The 16,213-nt window shown below is 41.4% G+C and overlaps 1 protein-coding gene and 1 long non-coding RNA gene across 2 annotated transcripts in view; one reads left to right on the top strand and one right to left on the bottom strand.

Moving 5' to 3' along the window:
- Positions 1-16,213, bottom strand: part of PLBD1 (phospholipase B domain containing 1) — a 53,601-nt gene that overhangs the window by 4,264 nt on the left and 33,124 nt on the right. The window contains exons 7-8 of the mRNA XM_036093772.2: positions 2,617-2,817; positions 2,370-2,510 (exon numbers count right to left, since the gene is read on the bottom strand). Coding sequence (XP_035949665.1) covers positions 2,370-2,510; positions 2,617-2,817 — 342 coding nt within the window. The remainder of the gene's footprint in view (positions 1-2,369; positions 2,511-2,616; positions 2,818-16,213) is intronic.
- LOC144382348 (uncharacterized) lies at positions 11,930-13,855 on the top strand. Its single transcript, XR_013449090.1, has 3 exons — positions 11,930-12,071; positions 12,728-12,818; positions 13,790-13,855. It is a non-coding gene; the product is annotated as an uncharacterized LOC144382348 (long non-coding RNA).

Here is a 16,213-nt window from a genome sequence, read left to right on the forward strand (position 1 = left end):
TCAAAATGGCTGCTTTACACATCACATTTTCATAAAGCTTCATGATTTACAAAAACATTTAAAGTATCTTGTATAATCTCACAACAACCTAATTATGTATATAAGCATTACCATCCCTCCTTATAAAGAAAGAAACAGAGGTTCAGAGATGTTCAGTGCCTCCCTTCTGACCAAGGGCTTCCAGCAATATACCACAGCTGCTTCCAAATTCTAAGAGGTTTGTGGAACTTTCTGTCTTTTATTATAATGGCTATATGACATCACGTAAGTATTTGGGCAAATCACTTTCTGAGCCTTTCTTTCCTTACAGTAAAATGGCAACAATGCTACTTATCCGGAAGTATCTTAAGATCAAACAAGAGAACATAAGTAAAAGGCCCGAAAGAGTGTCTAGTATATAGTAGACAATGAATTTAACTCTCTGTTCTTCCCACCTCCGGCAAAATAACTACAGACAGACGAGCATTAGATTTTTTTTTTTTTTAGTCTCAGGGTAGATTTCTTCATGGGATCTAGGAACAAGATCACAAAGAACTGGACTGCCATTCCATAATCAGCGGCAGTCCAAAGAAGAAAAGGCCTTGAATAACTTGTCCCCTTTAGTACACACCTCCTTCTTGAGGCTGCTAATTTTGTCGGGCTCTTACGAGCTGGATGGGCCAGGCTTCAAGATCAGATAGCTGACTTCTCAGTTTTGAACTGCCATCCTAACCAAGTGACTGTCAATGATTTGACTTCTCTATTGACTTGGTGATCTCTGATCTGCTGGGCAGCTGAAGTCACCACCTTCACTAACTGTTTTCTGCATATTATGAGCATTTGGTTGGTGTCATTATAAAATCTCTGGGGACCTGGGAGCCTGAGGACCAGGCCCTGATTCCCGGGGTCCGTATCTTCCCTTGGTTCTGTTCCTGCTCATCTATCAGCTGATCTATTGCAATAGCTTCCTAATTAGTCTCCTGCCTTCTCTCTGACTTCCAGTCTTTTCTCCCTTTTCAAAAACTCCCATTTTCTAAACTGCTTAGCAGGATAGAAAGGCTGGTATTTTTCACTCACCACCACCTTCCACTGCATAGCCCTTCCACTAGCTATCTCGAGCTAACAGTCTCTCAATCACATCAGTTTTCATGCCTCCATTTGTTTGACCTTGTCCCCTTGTCAAATTGCTGAGCTCTTTTGTGACCTTTAACCATCACTCAGACATCATCTTCACTCTCATTTATTCAAGAAATATGCACATATGTTGTGTGTGCCAAACACTATGATCGATGCAAGATAAGAGTGCTTGCTTTGTGTCAGCAACGTGCTCAAGAATTTACAAGAATTATCCCAATTCACTCTCATAACAACTTTGTGAAATTACAAAGGTCCACACTCCCACATCCAAAATCTCTTGGAGGCCAGATAATTCAGTACTCAGGGTTTTGCAGATTTTAGAACAGCAATGGGGTGTGCATATCACATATGACATTGCATTCTCTGTGGGCAACACTTCATAATCAAAGGCATTGAAATTTCTGTAGCCTAAGGTATAGTCTCCCTGGAGGAGAGGAAATAAAGACTAAATAGTTCAAGTCTACCGAACTACCAAACGGGTAGTTTTTGCTACCAAAAGGAGGTCAAACTACTAAGTTTGCTAGGAAAGAACAATAAAAAAATTTTTGAGATTTCAAAATTACAGATAAGTGATTGTGGACCTTGTACTGCTACTGTCGTGTTTTACAGATGGAGAAAGTGAGGCTTGGAGAGAGTGGATCATTTGCCCGAGATTTTGAGGAGCAGAGATTCAAATCAAGGTGGTGCTTCAAATGTCGGGGCTCTGGTCTTGCCCTCCAGACCCGCCTTCTCTGATCCTCCCACTGACCACAGCCCCCTCTGGGCTTGGTGCCGTGGACGTTATGACGGCTCTTCCCTTTCTGGGTTCTAACAGCTGTTTATGTGCCTCCCTTCCTCACTAGGCTGCTTCTCAAGGTCGGAGATTTTGTACCTGCAGCCATGCTTTTCCAGTCCCTGGGCCAAGGAAGCACTTCTGTAAATATTTGCTGAATTTGACTAAAAGCTTTACCCAGGACCTACCCAGGAGCGAAGGTAATATTAGAGCTATGAGAAGTCCTAAGACTATAAATGCCTGGATTTGTCCCCAACTATACAATGTCCTAGAAGAGTTTGAGGTGCCGATTTTACATGTTGTGCTGAAGCTGGGAATTCTTTCCCAGTGTAGCTAGCAATGGCTTTCTCATCCTTTCTTCCCCACCATTCAACACCCCCCGCACCCCATCATATAGCCCCGTACCACACACTCCCCACCACATACGCATACACACTCACAGACTCAGCAGACTTCCAGACTTCTAGCATAAAGACAGTACCTCTCCGTAGAACCTCAGTTTGGTCAGAATATTCGACATATGTAGGAATTTGCTCCACAATGTAGAGAGTGCCTACGTCAAGGCTGTGCTTCGGCTTTACCTTCTTCAGGTCCAGGACCATGTACTGATTGTTATAGGTGCCTGAAATATTGGGAGACATGAAGTGGGGTGTGGGTATGGATCTACTGGTTAACTCGAAACCTAAACAGACGTACCTGCCTAAGAGCTATCCTGCCGGGCCACTTACCAGAGTTGTAGTTTGAAAAGATCTCTGCCCACTGCCTTCCATCATTTGCCATCATATTGGCTACACGAACTCTTTGCCATGCGAGGAGAGACTGGGGTACCACAAGCTTTAGTAGGGTTTTATTATACACGCTGTTTGTGGTCTGTAGCAATATCAAACCACTGCTAAGAATATAAAAGTCATCCAGAGACTCCAAAAACCCTACAGGAGAGACAATTATACAAATCAGCATACATATAGCTGGTATATTCAACCAACATTATTGGTGTAGAGCTTTGCATACACAATGCATTTTGCAAAGAGTATCAGTTATTATGATCCTTGATCTGCAGTAGCCTCTCTTGGTTTGGGCTCACCTCCATGTGCTTACTTAGCAGCTGCTTATAAAACGGTGCCAGTGGACCTCTGACCCTAGATTCTCTATTGATATTTTTTGATTTTATAATTTGGACACTAAAAATATCTTAAATCAGGACTATTCCAATTTTCCAAAATGATAAACAGAATTAGATCTCCACTAACTAGGATTTTGCAGGAGAACTTGTAGTTAGGGAGGGGTATTAACAGTGTTCATGGTTGGATAATAAGATTAGGGATGTCCTCTTTCTTCTCTTTCTACTTTTCTGTATTTCCCAAATTTTACATAATGAGTCTATAGGATCTTTAGAAAGAGGAAAAACATCTACACTTACCAGAGGAGCTTCCCAAACTTACACCATTTTTATACCACCTTATCATTTCTGCCATATCTGATCACTTGTACTATTATTTACTTACTATTTTTTCCTTAAATTAACTCTCTTGTCAAACTTAAAGTACTTAACTTGTCATATACAATAATATCCGAAGAACTGTGGGGTTAATGTTTTGGCTTTTTTTCCCTCAGGAAACACATTAAATCAAACACATTTCTACTAACATGCAAAAATTACTTGCCCATGGACCACCTAATACCACCTCACCAGCACTATGCAGGCCACACCTGGAGAAACACCAACGGATCTGAAGCTTTTGTGTTCGTGAAGAACAAGATGAGGCTTAGAGAGGTGAGGACACCTGTCCAGGACCATACAGCCAGCTTGACCCAGTCCAGCACTCTTTCCACTAAGTGTGAACCCCTATGCTGAGCCTTCATGGCTTTCCTTCTTCTGGCTTAATGAAGGCTGGAGGAGAAAAGCTTCATGGAGGAAGCAGACCTGGAACTGAGTCAGGAAGCTTGTATAAGAGCTGACTAGGGGGCCCCTGGGGGCTCAGTCAGCTAAGTGACCGACTCTTGGTTTTGGCTCAGGTCATGATCTCATAATTGTGAGATGAAGCCCGTGTGGGGCTCTGTGCTTAGCATGGACTCTGCAGGAGATTCTTTTCCCCTCCCTCTCCCTCCCCCTCTGCTCCTACCCAAACTCACTCTCTAAAATAAATAAATAAAATCTTAAAAAAAGTTGACTAGGTAGAGAGCAGTGAGCACCACAGGTATGAACAAAGATGTACAGCAAGAATAGATGTGGCATAAGAGATTGGAAGTTTGGGGAGGTGGAAACAAAGAAACATTAGAAAATAGAGTTGGCCAAAGAAGTCATCAAGATGGCCAATAGACACATGAAAAGAGGCTCAACATCACTCATCATCAGGGAAATGCAAATCAAAACTACAAGGAGATACCACCTCACACCTGTCAAAATGGTTAAAATCAAAAACTCAAGAAACAGCAACTGTTATTGAGGATGTGGAGAAAAAGGAACCCTTCCTTGTGCACTGTTGGCGGGAATGCAAACTGGTGCAGCCAATGTGGAAGACAGTATGGACGGTCCTCAAAAAGTTAAAAATAGAACTACCATATGATCTAAGAATTGCACTACAGAATAGTTACACAAAGAATATGAAAATATTAATTCGAAGGGATACATGCACCCCTGTTTATTGTAGCATTATCTACAATAGCGATGATATGGAAGCATCCCAAGTGTTCATCGATAGAAGAATGGGCAAAGAAGAGGTGGTGTATACATACAGTGGAATATGATTCAGCCATCAAAAAGAATGAAATTGCCATTTGCAACGATATGAATGGAGCTAGAGAGTAGTATGCTAAGCGAAATTAGGTTAGAGAAAGACAAATACCATATGATTTCACTTATATGTGAAATTTAAGAAACAGAACAAATGAACAAAGGGGAAAAAAAAGATAAACCAAAAACCAGACTCCTAATTATAGAGAACAAACAGATAGTTACCAGAGGGGAGGTGGGTGGGGGGTATGCGTGAAAGAGGTGATTGGGATTCTTTCCTTGTGATGAGCACCGATTAATGCATAGAATTGTTGAATCACTATATTGTACACCTGAAACTAATATAACACTTCATGTTAACACACTGGAATTAAAATTTAAAAAAAAAAGAAAATATAGTTGGACAGTCGTTCATTTATTCATTCAATGAACAAACTATTGTGCATCTTCTCTAGGCCTGGTAGGGATAGGTGGGGTGCTATCAAATAATGGGATCACTTGAAGCTAAAGCTAAGACCTCAGAGCCTCAGTGGGAGTCAGGAAGCCTGCATTTTTGTTCCCTGCACTGCAACTAACAGATTTGGCACTTTTTATTTTATCTCTCTGTTCCTTATTCCCTTCCTCTGATAACCTGGGACTAAGTGATGTCATGCAGCGCTAACTGTAATTTTAATTTCTGGAAATTATTGAGTAGGAAAGTTACGTGATGAGGGTAGTGTCCAACCAACTCATAATGAACCTCCACAAGGCTGTCATTGGCCTATTAGAAGTTTGTATAAATGACAGAAGGTTGCACATTGCCCGTGGGATAAGTAAGGCTTGATGAGTGGATGGCATCCTTGAGTGAAATTTTCATGGGCAACTTCTCTTGGAAGATACAGCCTGGACATTGGATGCGTGGCTTCACAAGCATAGTGTGGGATGGATTTCAATGACCATTCATTCACCTCTCAGGCTGGGGTCATTTTGCAGTGTTCAAACTGTACAACCATATTTGGCTGCCTTGGGCAAGCTCCCTGGTGGAAGATCTCCAGAGTGGAACGTCGTATTTCTGGCATAATAAACTTGCTAATTCACTCCTTGTAGCAACCTCTATGAACACAAGAGGGCAGGCGTTCTTTAATATGTGTGAGTGACTACTACTAACATGTAAGGAGCCGTGGTTCCTCCAAGAGCAAGACTGTTTATTACAGATGGAAAAATGTAGGCCACCCAGAATTCTGGAACAAAGAGAATGAATTGGCTTGCAAAACAACTCTACTCAAGACGGTTAATTCTATAGTTTAGAGTTTAAGATGAAATAAAAAGGAAAAGGCCAAGTGGGGACAAAATCCTGAAACATTACAAGAGAAACAAATGTTCTTTGGCAGTGTCAAGTTATATTCTTGCTTTTATCTGTCATTAGCAGCTTTGAAAGGCAGACAATTTTAGATCAGGAGGAAGTGAAACACTCAAGTATGAAAGCCAGCCTGCAAATAACATTTCATAGTAAGTTCATTGCCGAATTTAATTAAGAAATAAAAGGGAACCCTGACAGTTAATAAATCTCAAGACTTAAAACAAATCACTTGAATCACAAAAATAAACAGAGACCACTACCTTCTGATGCCATTTAGACCTATTGCTTAGTACAACCCAGAAAAAATGTAGCCTTATCGTCCTATCAGGTGCATTTAAACTGCGCCCATTCCCACATTGCATTAATTTGCAGCTGCAAAGCCCCAAAGACCAAACGCCCTCATTTTATCCCCAAAGAGTAGAATCAGTGTTGGCGAAGAACGTAAATAACACACAAGTCAGCATCGGGAGTATGGATCATGTTTATAAAAATAGCTGTGCTGCATTTCTTCACACACACACACACACACACACACCACCCTCCATATTCTCTGCAATGTGACCTTGTAGCGTCTCCCATCAAAAGATGCGTGTTTCCCCATCTCCTCAATCTGGGCTGGATTTGGGACTTGCTTCAGCTAACAGAATGTGCCAATTCCTAGGCTAAGCCTCAAGAAACCTTGCACACTTCTGCTTACTCTCCTGGAACCTTGGTATTGTCTTGTAAAGAAGCCCAGCTGAGCCTGGTCTCTAGGTGAGAGACCATGTGGAGGAGGACCAACCATCTCAGCCAAGGTCAAGTTCTAGCCTGCCAACCCCCAAGCGTGCAAAGGAGTTCTTCCAACCTCAGCAGAGCTGCACACCCACTCCATAGACAGCCACAGAGGCATGAACGTGAGCAGCTGAGGTGTCTAGAAAGAGCCACTTAGCTGACCTGTGGACTCAAAAGCAAGAGTAATCACATATTGTTTCTAGCCACAAAGTTTTGGAGGTTATTTTTTATACAGAAAAAGCAAACTGATCCAATAATAAAAATAATCCAATTATACAACATATTTTGTTTTCAAAGGTCTTACTGCCATTTGATTTTAACACAAGTGGATATGACACTTGGGGAACTCTCTGGTCTTCCTTTCCTCTTTTAACGAAAAGCAAAATAACTTTGTACCATGTTCTCTGCCTTTCTGCTTAGCTTCTTCCCACTACTGAAGAGGGACAGTATCACTTCTCTGCCCTGTGGAGAGCACCAGCCTGGGCTGGGCTGTCTGCCTTCTCCGAGCCAGTGTGGCAACCAGCCAGTAAGTGTGTATTACACACAGAGCATATCCCAAGCACTGTGCGGTAATTCCCAGTTCAGAGATGCTATGAGAATTCCCTCAGGAGCTCTTCCCTCAGACCACCCTCCCTGCTCCCCTCGGCTCCCCTCAGAGCCTCCACCAGAACCCCTGCTCTACGGCGGCTGCCTGCAGCTGGTGGCTCTTCTCCTTCCTCACTCTTGGGAAGGGAGGCCTGTGGGGCTCCCTGTTATCCCAGGACACAAAATCCTACAGCCATTTATTTTGCCTGCTCAACAAGGGACTCCGTCTTCCCACCTTCCAGAGTGGCATTTGCTTGTCTTCCTGCCAAGATCCTAACTGGTGGCAATCAATCTCCACTTCTTCTTCCAGTGATTATTCTTCAATCAAGGAAGAATTTATTGAGCCCATTTCTGCCTAATCCTGCAGTGGGAATATGATCCATGGAGGATTCATACTACTGTGTGTTTCAGCACATGAGCCCATACTGTGGAGACTGAGTACCCTGCCGTGGTCCACATAAAGGAATGAGTAGGTCTCTTAAAGACTATTTAGAGTGACTATCAAGAAGTCGGCTTTATATTTCATCAACATTCTGTTATCATCCACATCAACACGAAACTGGTTTTTCTTCCATAACGAATTATCATCTTATTTACTTTATATTAATTTGTTTCCTGTTTTCTTTTCCCTCTATCCCATAGCATGTAAGATCCATGAGGGCAGGGCCTTTTTCTGTCTTGTTCACTCCAGCACCAAGAAGAGGATTTGACACATAGTAGGTGCTCAATAAGTAACTGTGAAATCTAAGGAAGAAAGAGAAGATAGTGGTGACTCACACTGACCGTGTACCTGCCATACACCAAATACCTTGCTTTAGAAGGATGGACACCATCACCTGATCTTCACAAACATGGCACTTCGATGAGCTATTTTTTTTTTTTTTAAATACTCAGCTATTTAAAGCTAATAGTGTTTTCAGGAATAAATCTAAAACTGACTCTCAACACATGCCTTTTCCACTATACCCCATGCCTAACAAACGTGATGGGAACAGATGTGTCATCTTGCAAATAGCAACAACACTTAATGACACACACAATGGAGCGCAATGGAGCGAATACAATGGAAACAATGAAAAACAGAGTGAGTCACGGGGAGTTGCAGGTTTAAACAGGGTGGAGTAGGGGAAAATCACCTTAGGACAAGTATGGAAAGTAAGGTGAGATTTCTAAGATAGAAGAAGGAAATTTCCTGAGCCAGGGATGGGGGGCAGACAGGTGTGGCCTGGGCAAAGGAAGACATCAGTGTCCCGGGACGGTGCAGAGAACAAGAGAAAGGTACTTTACAAAACAGAAATGAAGTGCTGTAAAATCTATCTACAATCCTTCGAAACAGGTGCCCTTGTTCTACTTTTATTTCTTTTCCTCCCTTGGTTCTACTTTTCAAAAGGCAGAAGACATAAATCTTGGCATGTATTAACTCGCAGAGTGTGTATATTTCAGCTTGACGATGAAAGTATCTGAGATAAAAGAGCTAACGTGGAATTAGTAAAAGTAATTATAGTACACGAAGTAGGCAATTTTGTGACTTATGAAGGTAACATTATGGATTATGAGGGAGGCAACTGCGTTATGTGGAGCTCTGAGACTCTTCTTTCTTCTTCCTGTGCACCTACTTTCAAGGATTTGAACTTCATAGGAGAAAAGGCTGAGCAAAGTCTTTGCTACAGACCAGTAGAGTTGCCAGCATCTCAGTGGGTGGGCTTGGATCCGGTGTGTTAGAATCACCTGCTGGCATGTTTGTTACACACGCTCCAACCCAGACCAACTGAATAAGAATTTCTGTGGATGGCACTTTGGAATTTGCATTTTTAGCAAGCTCCCTGAGAACTTTAAGTCTAAGGGGTGTGTATATGTGTGGGGGAGGTGATGGGATGCCTGGATGTTATGCAAAGGAGGGGTGCCTGCAGGCTTGATGAGACACCCTAAGTGCCTTCCAGAGAACCTCACTTACAGATAATTAAGCGTGAAGACTCAGCCTCTTAGGAATCATTGTTACTCTTAGGAATCATTGTTCCTGGAATCCTCAGTTAAAACACTTGAAATTCCAGCTTTGTTCCCCTGCAAGCGCTCCGCCCCCATGGCATGCCTGTGAGGGTCTTTGAGCTTGGAGCTCTTTTTTTAGTCTTAACCCTTTAACTTAAAAGCAAACTGAACTATTTCCAAAACAACAACAGCAACAAACAACAAGGGATATCTATAGTCCGATATATTGTTTGAACTCAGTCCCCAACCCCTGAGTCTAGTGATTTTGAGCATGTTATTTAACTTTTCTGAACCTGTTTTTTGTTTTTTTGTTTTTTTTTAATGCAGATACAATACCCTCCTTGTGAGGTTTTCATGAAAATTAAATGACATCACACACACCAAATGTTTAGCTTAGTGTCAGTCCCAGTGGCAGGCACATAAATAGGAAATAAAAGTTGAGCACAAACAAGTTTATAGCAATTTATTTAAAACTTGAGTGCTGCCTAAATCCCATAAAACTAGTTAGGTTCAATTCAAGTCATTTGTAATCAGGATGGCTACAGAGGAGTAGCTTCAAAGTCCAACCTCTGTGCTGAACATACAGCATTGCATCTGAAATGTCTCAGTAATAATTCCTTAACATCTTGGATTCCTGTTTTCAAACCAAAGTTGTAAGAGAGAGCAGTACCAGGAGAGAAGGTGATGTCTTAGGCAGCCCTCACCTCCACCTTTGATTTTGTTTACTCCCTCTGTCCCCCTTGCAGTTCCTGCCATGTCCACATGGGAGTGTGTCATCCATTATCTGTGTCCCTCCTTTTCTTTTTAATTCCCATTCTCTTTTTTTCTTTCTTTCTTCCTTCTTTGCTTCCATAAATATTTATTCAGTAATTACCGTCATTGCAAGGCTATGTGCTGGCTCTGGGCGCACCAGGAGAATGTGGAATAAATGAATACGGAATAGGAATATGGGCTCTGAAGAAATTATGCACTGGGTACCAGGAAAGCTCAAAGGAAAGACAGCTTACTCATAACAGAATTGAGTAAGAAAAAAAAAGACAAAGATATCTGGAAAGTCTCCAAATTTTTGGAAATCAAACAAGACACTTCCAAGTGAATCATGGATTAAAGGGATCATGTGAGAAATCATAAAATATTCTAAACTGAATGGAAATGGAAACAAAACACACCAAAATGTGTCAGATGCACTGAAAGGAGTGCTTAGAAGGAAATTTATAATTTTATTTTCTTATAGTAGAAAGCAAGAAAGATAAATTACCTAGGATTCTACCTCAAGAAGTTAGAAAAAAAAAGTTAAGTGCAAAGTACGAGAGAAAATGATAAGGATAAGAATGGAAATCAATGAGGAGGGAAAATGAACAAACAATAGGAAACAAATCAATGAAAATAAAATCTGGCTATTGGAAAATATCAGTAAAATTGACACCTCTGGCTAGACTGAATAACAAAAAAGAAGATATAGTATCATGAATGATTAAAAGGACTTAACCACAGATCCTACAGACAGACATTGAAAGGCTCATAGAAAACATTATAAATAGCTTTATGTCAATAAACACGATAACTTCAAAGAAATGAAAAACTCTTTGAAAGACAAATTTTTAAAACTGGCTCAAGAACAATTAGAAAACCTGAATAGTCCTATATCAATGAAAGAAATTGAGTTCATAGTTAAAAACTTTCCAACAAAAAACCCATGTCTAAATGGCTTCATTGATGAATTCTATTAAACACTTAAGGGGAAAAAAAATATTACCAGTCCTACACAAACTCTTTCAGAAAACACAGAAGAAAAAGAAGTAATTGCAAACTCAGGTTATAAGGACAAGTATACCAGGACACCAAAACTATTATAAGAAACAATAGACCAATATCTCTCATGAATATAAATGAAAACATTCTTAACCAAATATTAGTAAGTTGAATAAAATATGAATAAAAAGAATAATATGACTAAATGGGATTAATCCCAGGAATGCCAAGTTGGCTTCACATCTGAAAGTCAACCCATGGAACTCACCGTATTAATAAAGGAGAAAGATCATATGATCATTTTAATAGAAGCTGAGAATTTCACAAAAATGCGTTAAACAAAAACATTAAACAAAATAGGAAGGGAGGGGATCCTCTTTAAACTTATAAAGGGTATCTCCAAACACCTACAACAAACATCATACTTTATGGTGAAACACTGAATACTTCTCCCCTAAGATCAGGAACTAGCAAAGGATTTTCATGCCACTTCTAGTCAACACTGTGCTGGAGGTCTTATTAGTGCAATCATGCAAGAAAACAAAGACATACAAGGGAAGGAAGCAGTAAAACTGCCTTTACTCAGAGATGGCATGATTATGTACACAGAAAAATCCCAAGAAATCTACAAAGAAGCTGTTAGAACTGACAAGTGAATTTAGAAAAGTCCCAGGATACACAATAAATATACAAAGAAATTATATTTCTGTATTGTGATGGTTTTAAAATTTTCATATATTCTTTGACATTCTTCCATTTAAAAGATAGATTCTAATTTCCTTTCCTTGTGTGTGGGCTGGTCATAATAATGTGCTTCTGATGAATAGAATGTGGTGGAAGTGACAATGTATGACTTCTGACACTAGGTCATAATAGGCATTGCTACTTCTGCCTTGTTCTTTTGGATCACTTGGTCTGCGGGAAGCCAGGCACCTCGTCATGACGTTACTTGAGCAGTCCTGCGGAGAGGCCCAAGGAGAGGAGAACCAACTTGCTGGCACCACCTTGTCAACCACGTAAGTGAGTCACCTTGGAAGTGTATTCTCTAGCTTCAGTTACGCTATCATAGATTTCAGCCCCCCAGTCTTGGAGTCCTCAGCTAAAGACCCAGATACAGAGACGTAGAGACAAGTCATCCTCACTGTGCCCTAATCTAAATTCCTGGTCCACAGAAACCATGAGATACTAAATTATTATTTTTATTTCAAGCATCTAATTTTTGGAGTGGCTTGTTATGTAGCAATAGAGAAACTCTAAAAGCAATGAACAATTGGAAAAGGAATAAAATATCAATTCTGATTAGAGTAGCATCAAAAGTTATTTTGATATCAAAATACTAAATGTATGTAAGACCCTTAAAATGAAAACTACAAAGCATCGCTCAAATTAAAGAAGACCTAAATAAACAGAGATGCAGTATTTGTGGATGGAAAGACTCAGGATTATTGACATGTCGATTTACTTTGAATTGATTTACAGATTCAGTGTAATCGAAATCAGTAGCCCTTTGCAGGGAGGTCTTCCTGCAGTGGTATTAGCTACCTTTTTAGTGCTGCCATTCCTGTGGGATTTCTCTCTATGTCTGACTTCCTTGGTTCGTGACTGCACAGCCAAAATCAATAGTTGCCTGTCTCCTGCAGGAGGGCTAGCACAGGGCTTTTCTCTTCCTCAGCGGTTCGGTAAAACAGACCATGGCAATTCAAAACCGGATGGGATGCTTCTAGAACAAGGTTATCCAGGGCTACCTTCTTTAGAGTTTCCAGGTGAGTTATTTTTTGCAGGGCTCCTGCCTACATAAACGCTTGAATGAAAAGGCAAATTGCAAAATTCATAGGCCCATATGAGGTATAGACACTTATAAATGAAGATTTAGAAAAATGGGTAGAGGAAGATACTAATATACTTGTCTAGTGTCCAATCAGTACATGTGAAGGTTCTTTAGAGTGTCCAGGTACCATCTCTATACATTCTTTATTATTTAAGTGCTTTGTTCCTGAATAATTGTACATCACCCGCCATGAGAAAAAGGTAGCAATATTGTTACTATTCATAAAGCCAGGACTCTTTGGAACCTGTCTGTACTGAAACAACGTAGATTTCTTTGCCTCTGCCGTTCCCTAACACCATTTCCTTAATGACTCCGCCAGTCTGCAATCGATCATATGGCCTGTGAACACTGGCTTCTAAGAACTCCCTCAAAAAATCGTTACTGCTCTTGTTAATAATGGCCACAGATGCAAGTCTTACCCAGAATATTAAGAAAAGTGTGAATGATACTTCATTTCTGCCATTCAGAATTTTATAGCACAAACGTACATCAACATATTTTCCTTCTGTGTCTGTCTTCTCTTGGACTCCTTATGCTGTAATCATTGCATTCCTAGAATGTGATTTCTTTCCGTACCGACTCTACCCTGCCTTCCACACACCCCCACGTGTGGGCAGGACAGGTGAGAAGCCAGTGGGCAGAGCCAGAAGGACGATCCCAGTCTCCCAAGGAGTATCCATCCAGCTGAAGACTGGCCTGAGAGAGTAGGAACTTACCTCATGGGGGCATGAGATCTGCTGCAAAGGTCTCTTTGTGTCGTGGAGTGAGATTCTCCAAAGCCTTTGTAAGGGCCAGGCCTAGCTGCAGAGGACTGCCAAACACGTGCCACAGAGGGTGCGGGGGGTGAGGTGACCACCTGAGGGGCCAGCACTGGAGTCTACAGGAAATTCCCTGTTGCCTCCTCAGCCACGCTCCAGTGCTGTTGAAGGGAAGCAGGTCCACACACATGCTTCAGCCCGAGGGTAAGAGTGACCTTCGATAGCCTGGAGCCCTGACCACATGCGGTGTCTGACATGAGGGCCACCTCAAATCATCCTGTCACCAACATTCTGTCAGCTCAGTCATGCAGCAAATATACTGTGACGGCCAGCAGAAAGGATCTATCTGCTCACCAGGACATCCCATCGGCTTGAGTCCCATGTTGATGAGCAACATCTTGTTGAATGTATGGATAAGGATGGAGGGGAAGAGCTCTCAAAAAAGGCTCCAAAGACCAGGAGCCACATGGGTTCCTGTCTAAGCTTAGCCCCACCTGGATGGCTCTGCTCTTCTGGCTAGTCCTGGGCACTAGAAGGATATTTTGGAAAATTTCTAATGTATGGTGATTAACATAACATAATAAAATAAAATTAAAAAAAAAAGAAAATACTTAAAGACCAAAAAAAAAAAAAAGTGTTCCCTAAATAATACATACATGGGGTGGGGACAATTTTTTTTTTTTTTTTTAAGTAGGCTCCAATACAGGGCTTGAACTCAAGACCCTGAGATCAAGACCTGAGCTGAGATCAAGACTCAGACGCTTAACTGACTAAGCTACCCAGGCGCCCGCTAAATAGGACACATGGGATGCAGGCTGACTCCAGGATGCCCTAGTACTGCCAGCCTGGCTGGTCTCGAGGCGCTGGAGGGGGCACTTAGGAAGTTTTGAGGACAGTACTTCAAAGCTGGAAGGAACATCACTCACCTGAGCCTGAGGGTAGTCCCGAGGTTTATTAGCACCCGGCATACTTGTGGTCTACTTTTGACTTTCTCAGGGCATTTCATGTTAGTATCTTCAGGTGAAATAATTTCCCCAAGTGTAAAGGAAAGTCCTACTCAGTTTTTTAAAAAAAACAAAACAGTCTGGGGGCGCCTGGGTGGCTCAGTCGTTAAGCGTCTGCCTTCGGCTCAGGTCGTGATCCCAGGGTCCTGGGATCGAGCCCCGCGTCGGGCTCCCTGCTCCGCGGGAAGCCTGCTTCTCCCTCTCCTACCCCCCCGCTTGTGTTCCCTCTTTCGCTGTGTCTCTCTCTGTCAAATAAATAAATAAAATCTTAAAAAAAAAAACAGTCTGGAAAAGATGGAAACTATTAAGCTACCAAGTCACCTTACCTTTTCTAGATTAAGATGGGAGTTATTATATTAATTTGTTTCCTTGACATAACCACCTCCATTTTTATGGAGTCACCTGGGGCTCTGGTGAACACAGACCATGAGACTGACTTAGATAAATCTGAGTGTGCTGGATTACTACTGTTTCTTCTATTCTCCTACGCTGGACTACGACTTTGGGAGTGCCCTTGTGACAACTCCCATTAGGTCATTACCTCTCAAAGATTCTGGCTAGGACAACGGGAGCCCATAGAAATTCCTGAATTGCTGGAGTAATTCAGCAGTCATTGTTGATATTGTTCTCTTCTTGAAGATGGATCTCAATCTTCCCTCCACATCCTGACTGACCATCTACAAAACATTACACGGCTTGAGGCACCGGATTATTGCCTCAGGCTTCTAAATGTTCTCTTGGCAACCTGTCTCGTCCTCCTCTTGCGTGGGCCAGGTAATTCTAATATGCAAATCTATTAATGTCACTTCTACCACTTGTCACCTGAATGGTCTTCACTGTCCTCCATTCTGTCTTTCTGGCCTTCTCCACATTTTTTTTTCTTGCCTACAGGCCTTTACACATGCTGCTTGGCCTACATGGAACATTTTATTGCCCCATTGTCCCCATTTGCTAATTTATACTTGTTTTTGCGCCTCAACATAAATTTTACTTTCTCTTGGAAGATCACCATCCCCAAACTACTCTTCCCTATTATTTCATAAATCACACTTTAATCATTGCTTTTTTATTTGTCCCTTCCACCAGAATACAAATTTTGTTAGAATAGGGACAGCATCTGTCCTGGCTCCTGTCATAAATACTTTGCCTAACACGACAATTTCATAGAAAATTGTGGATGAATAAATAAATTACATAATGTTTACCACTCTATGAAGTCAGCCTTTATGTTAGTCTCATTCTCTAGATGAGAAAACTGAGGCTCTCCAAAGTAAAATCGTTGGATTTTGTACGCGGAGGAACAGTTTACAGCTGTTCTAGCTCTATCATTTTCCTTTTGGACAACCTCAAAACAAAAAAATGTCTTTGTGTCTTGAAGCTTTAGTGTTTTTCAGGGCAATCATCTTGGTGGTCACTTCCACAGAATCGGGCAGCAGTGGGGGGGCGGGGTCATGATGTATTATAAAAGTATGGATAGGTGCATTGGAAATCTTCAGAGTTATTTGTATCTTTAGTATAATGGTCTCTATACCATCCCAGTTGTCATCTTTAATATGGGTCTCAGCCAA

The sequence above is a fragment of the Halichoerus grypus genome, chromosome 6, assembly GCF_964656455.1.
Source record: "Halichoerus grypus chromosome 6, mHalGry1.hap1.1, whole genome shotgun sequence".
Classification (NCBI taxonomy): Eukaryota; Metazoa; Chordata; class Mammalia; order Carnivora; family Phocidae; genus Halichoerus; species Halichoerus grypus.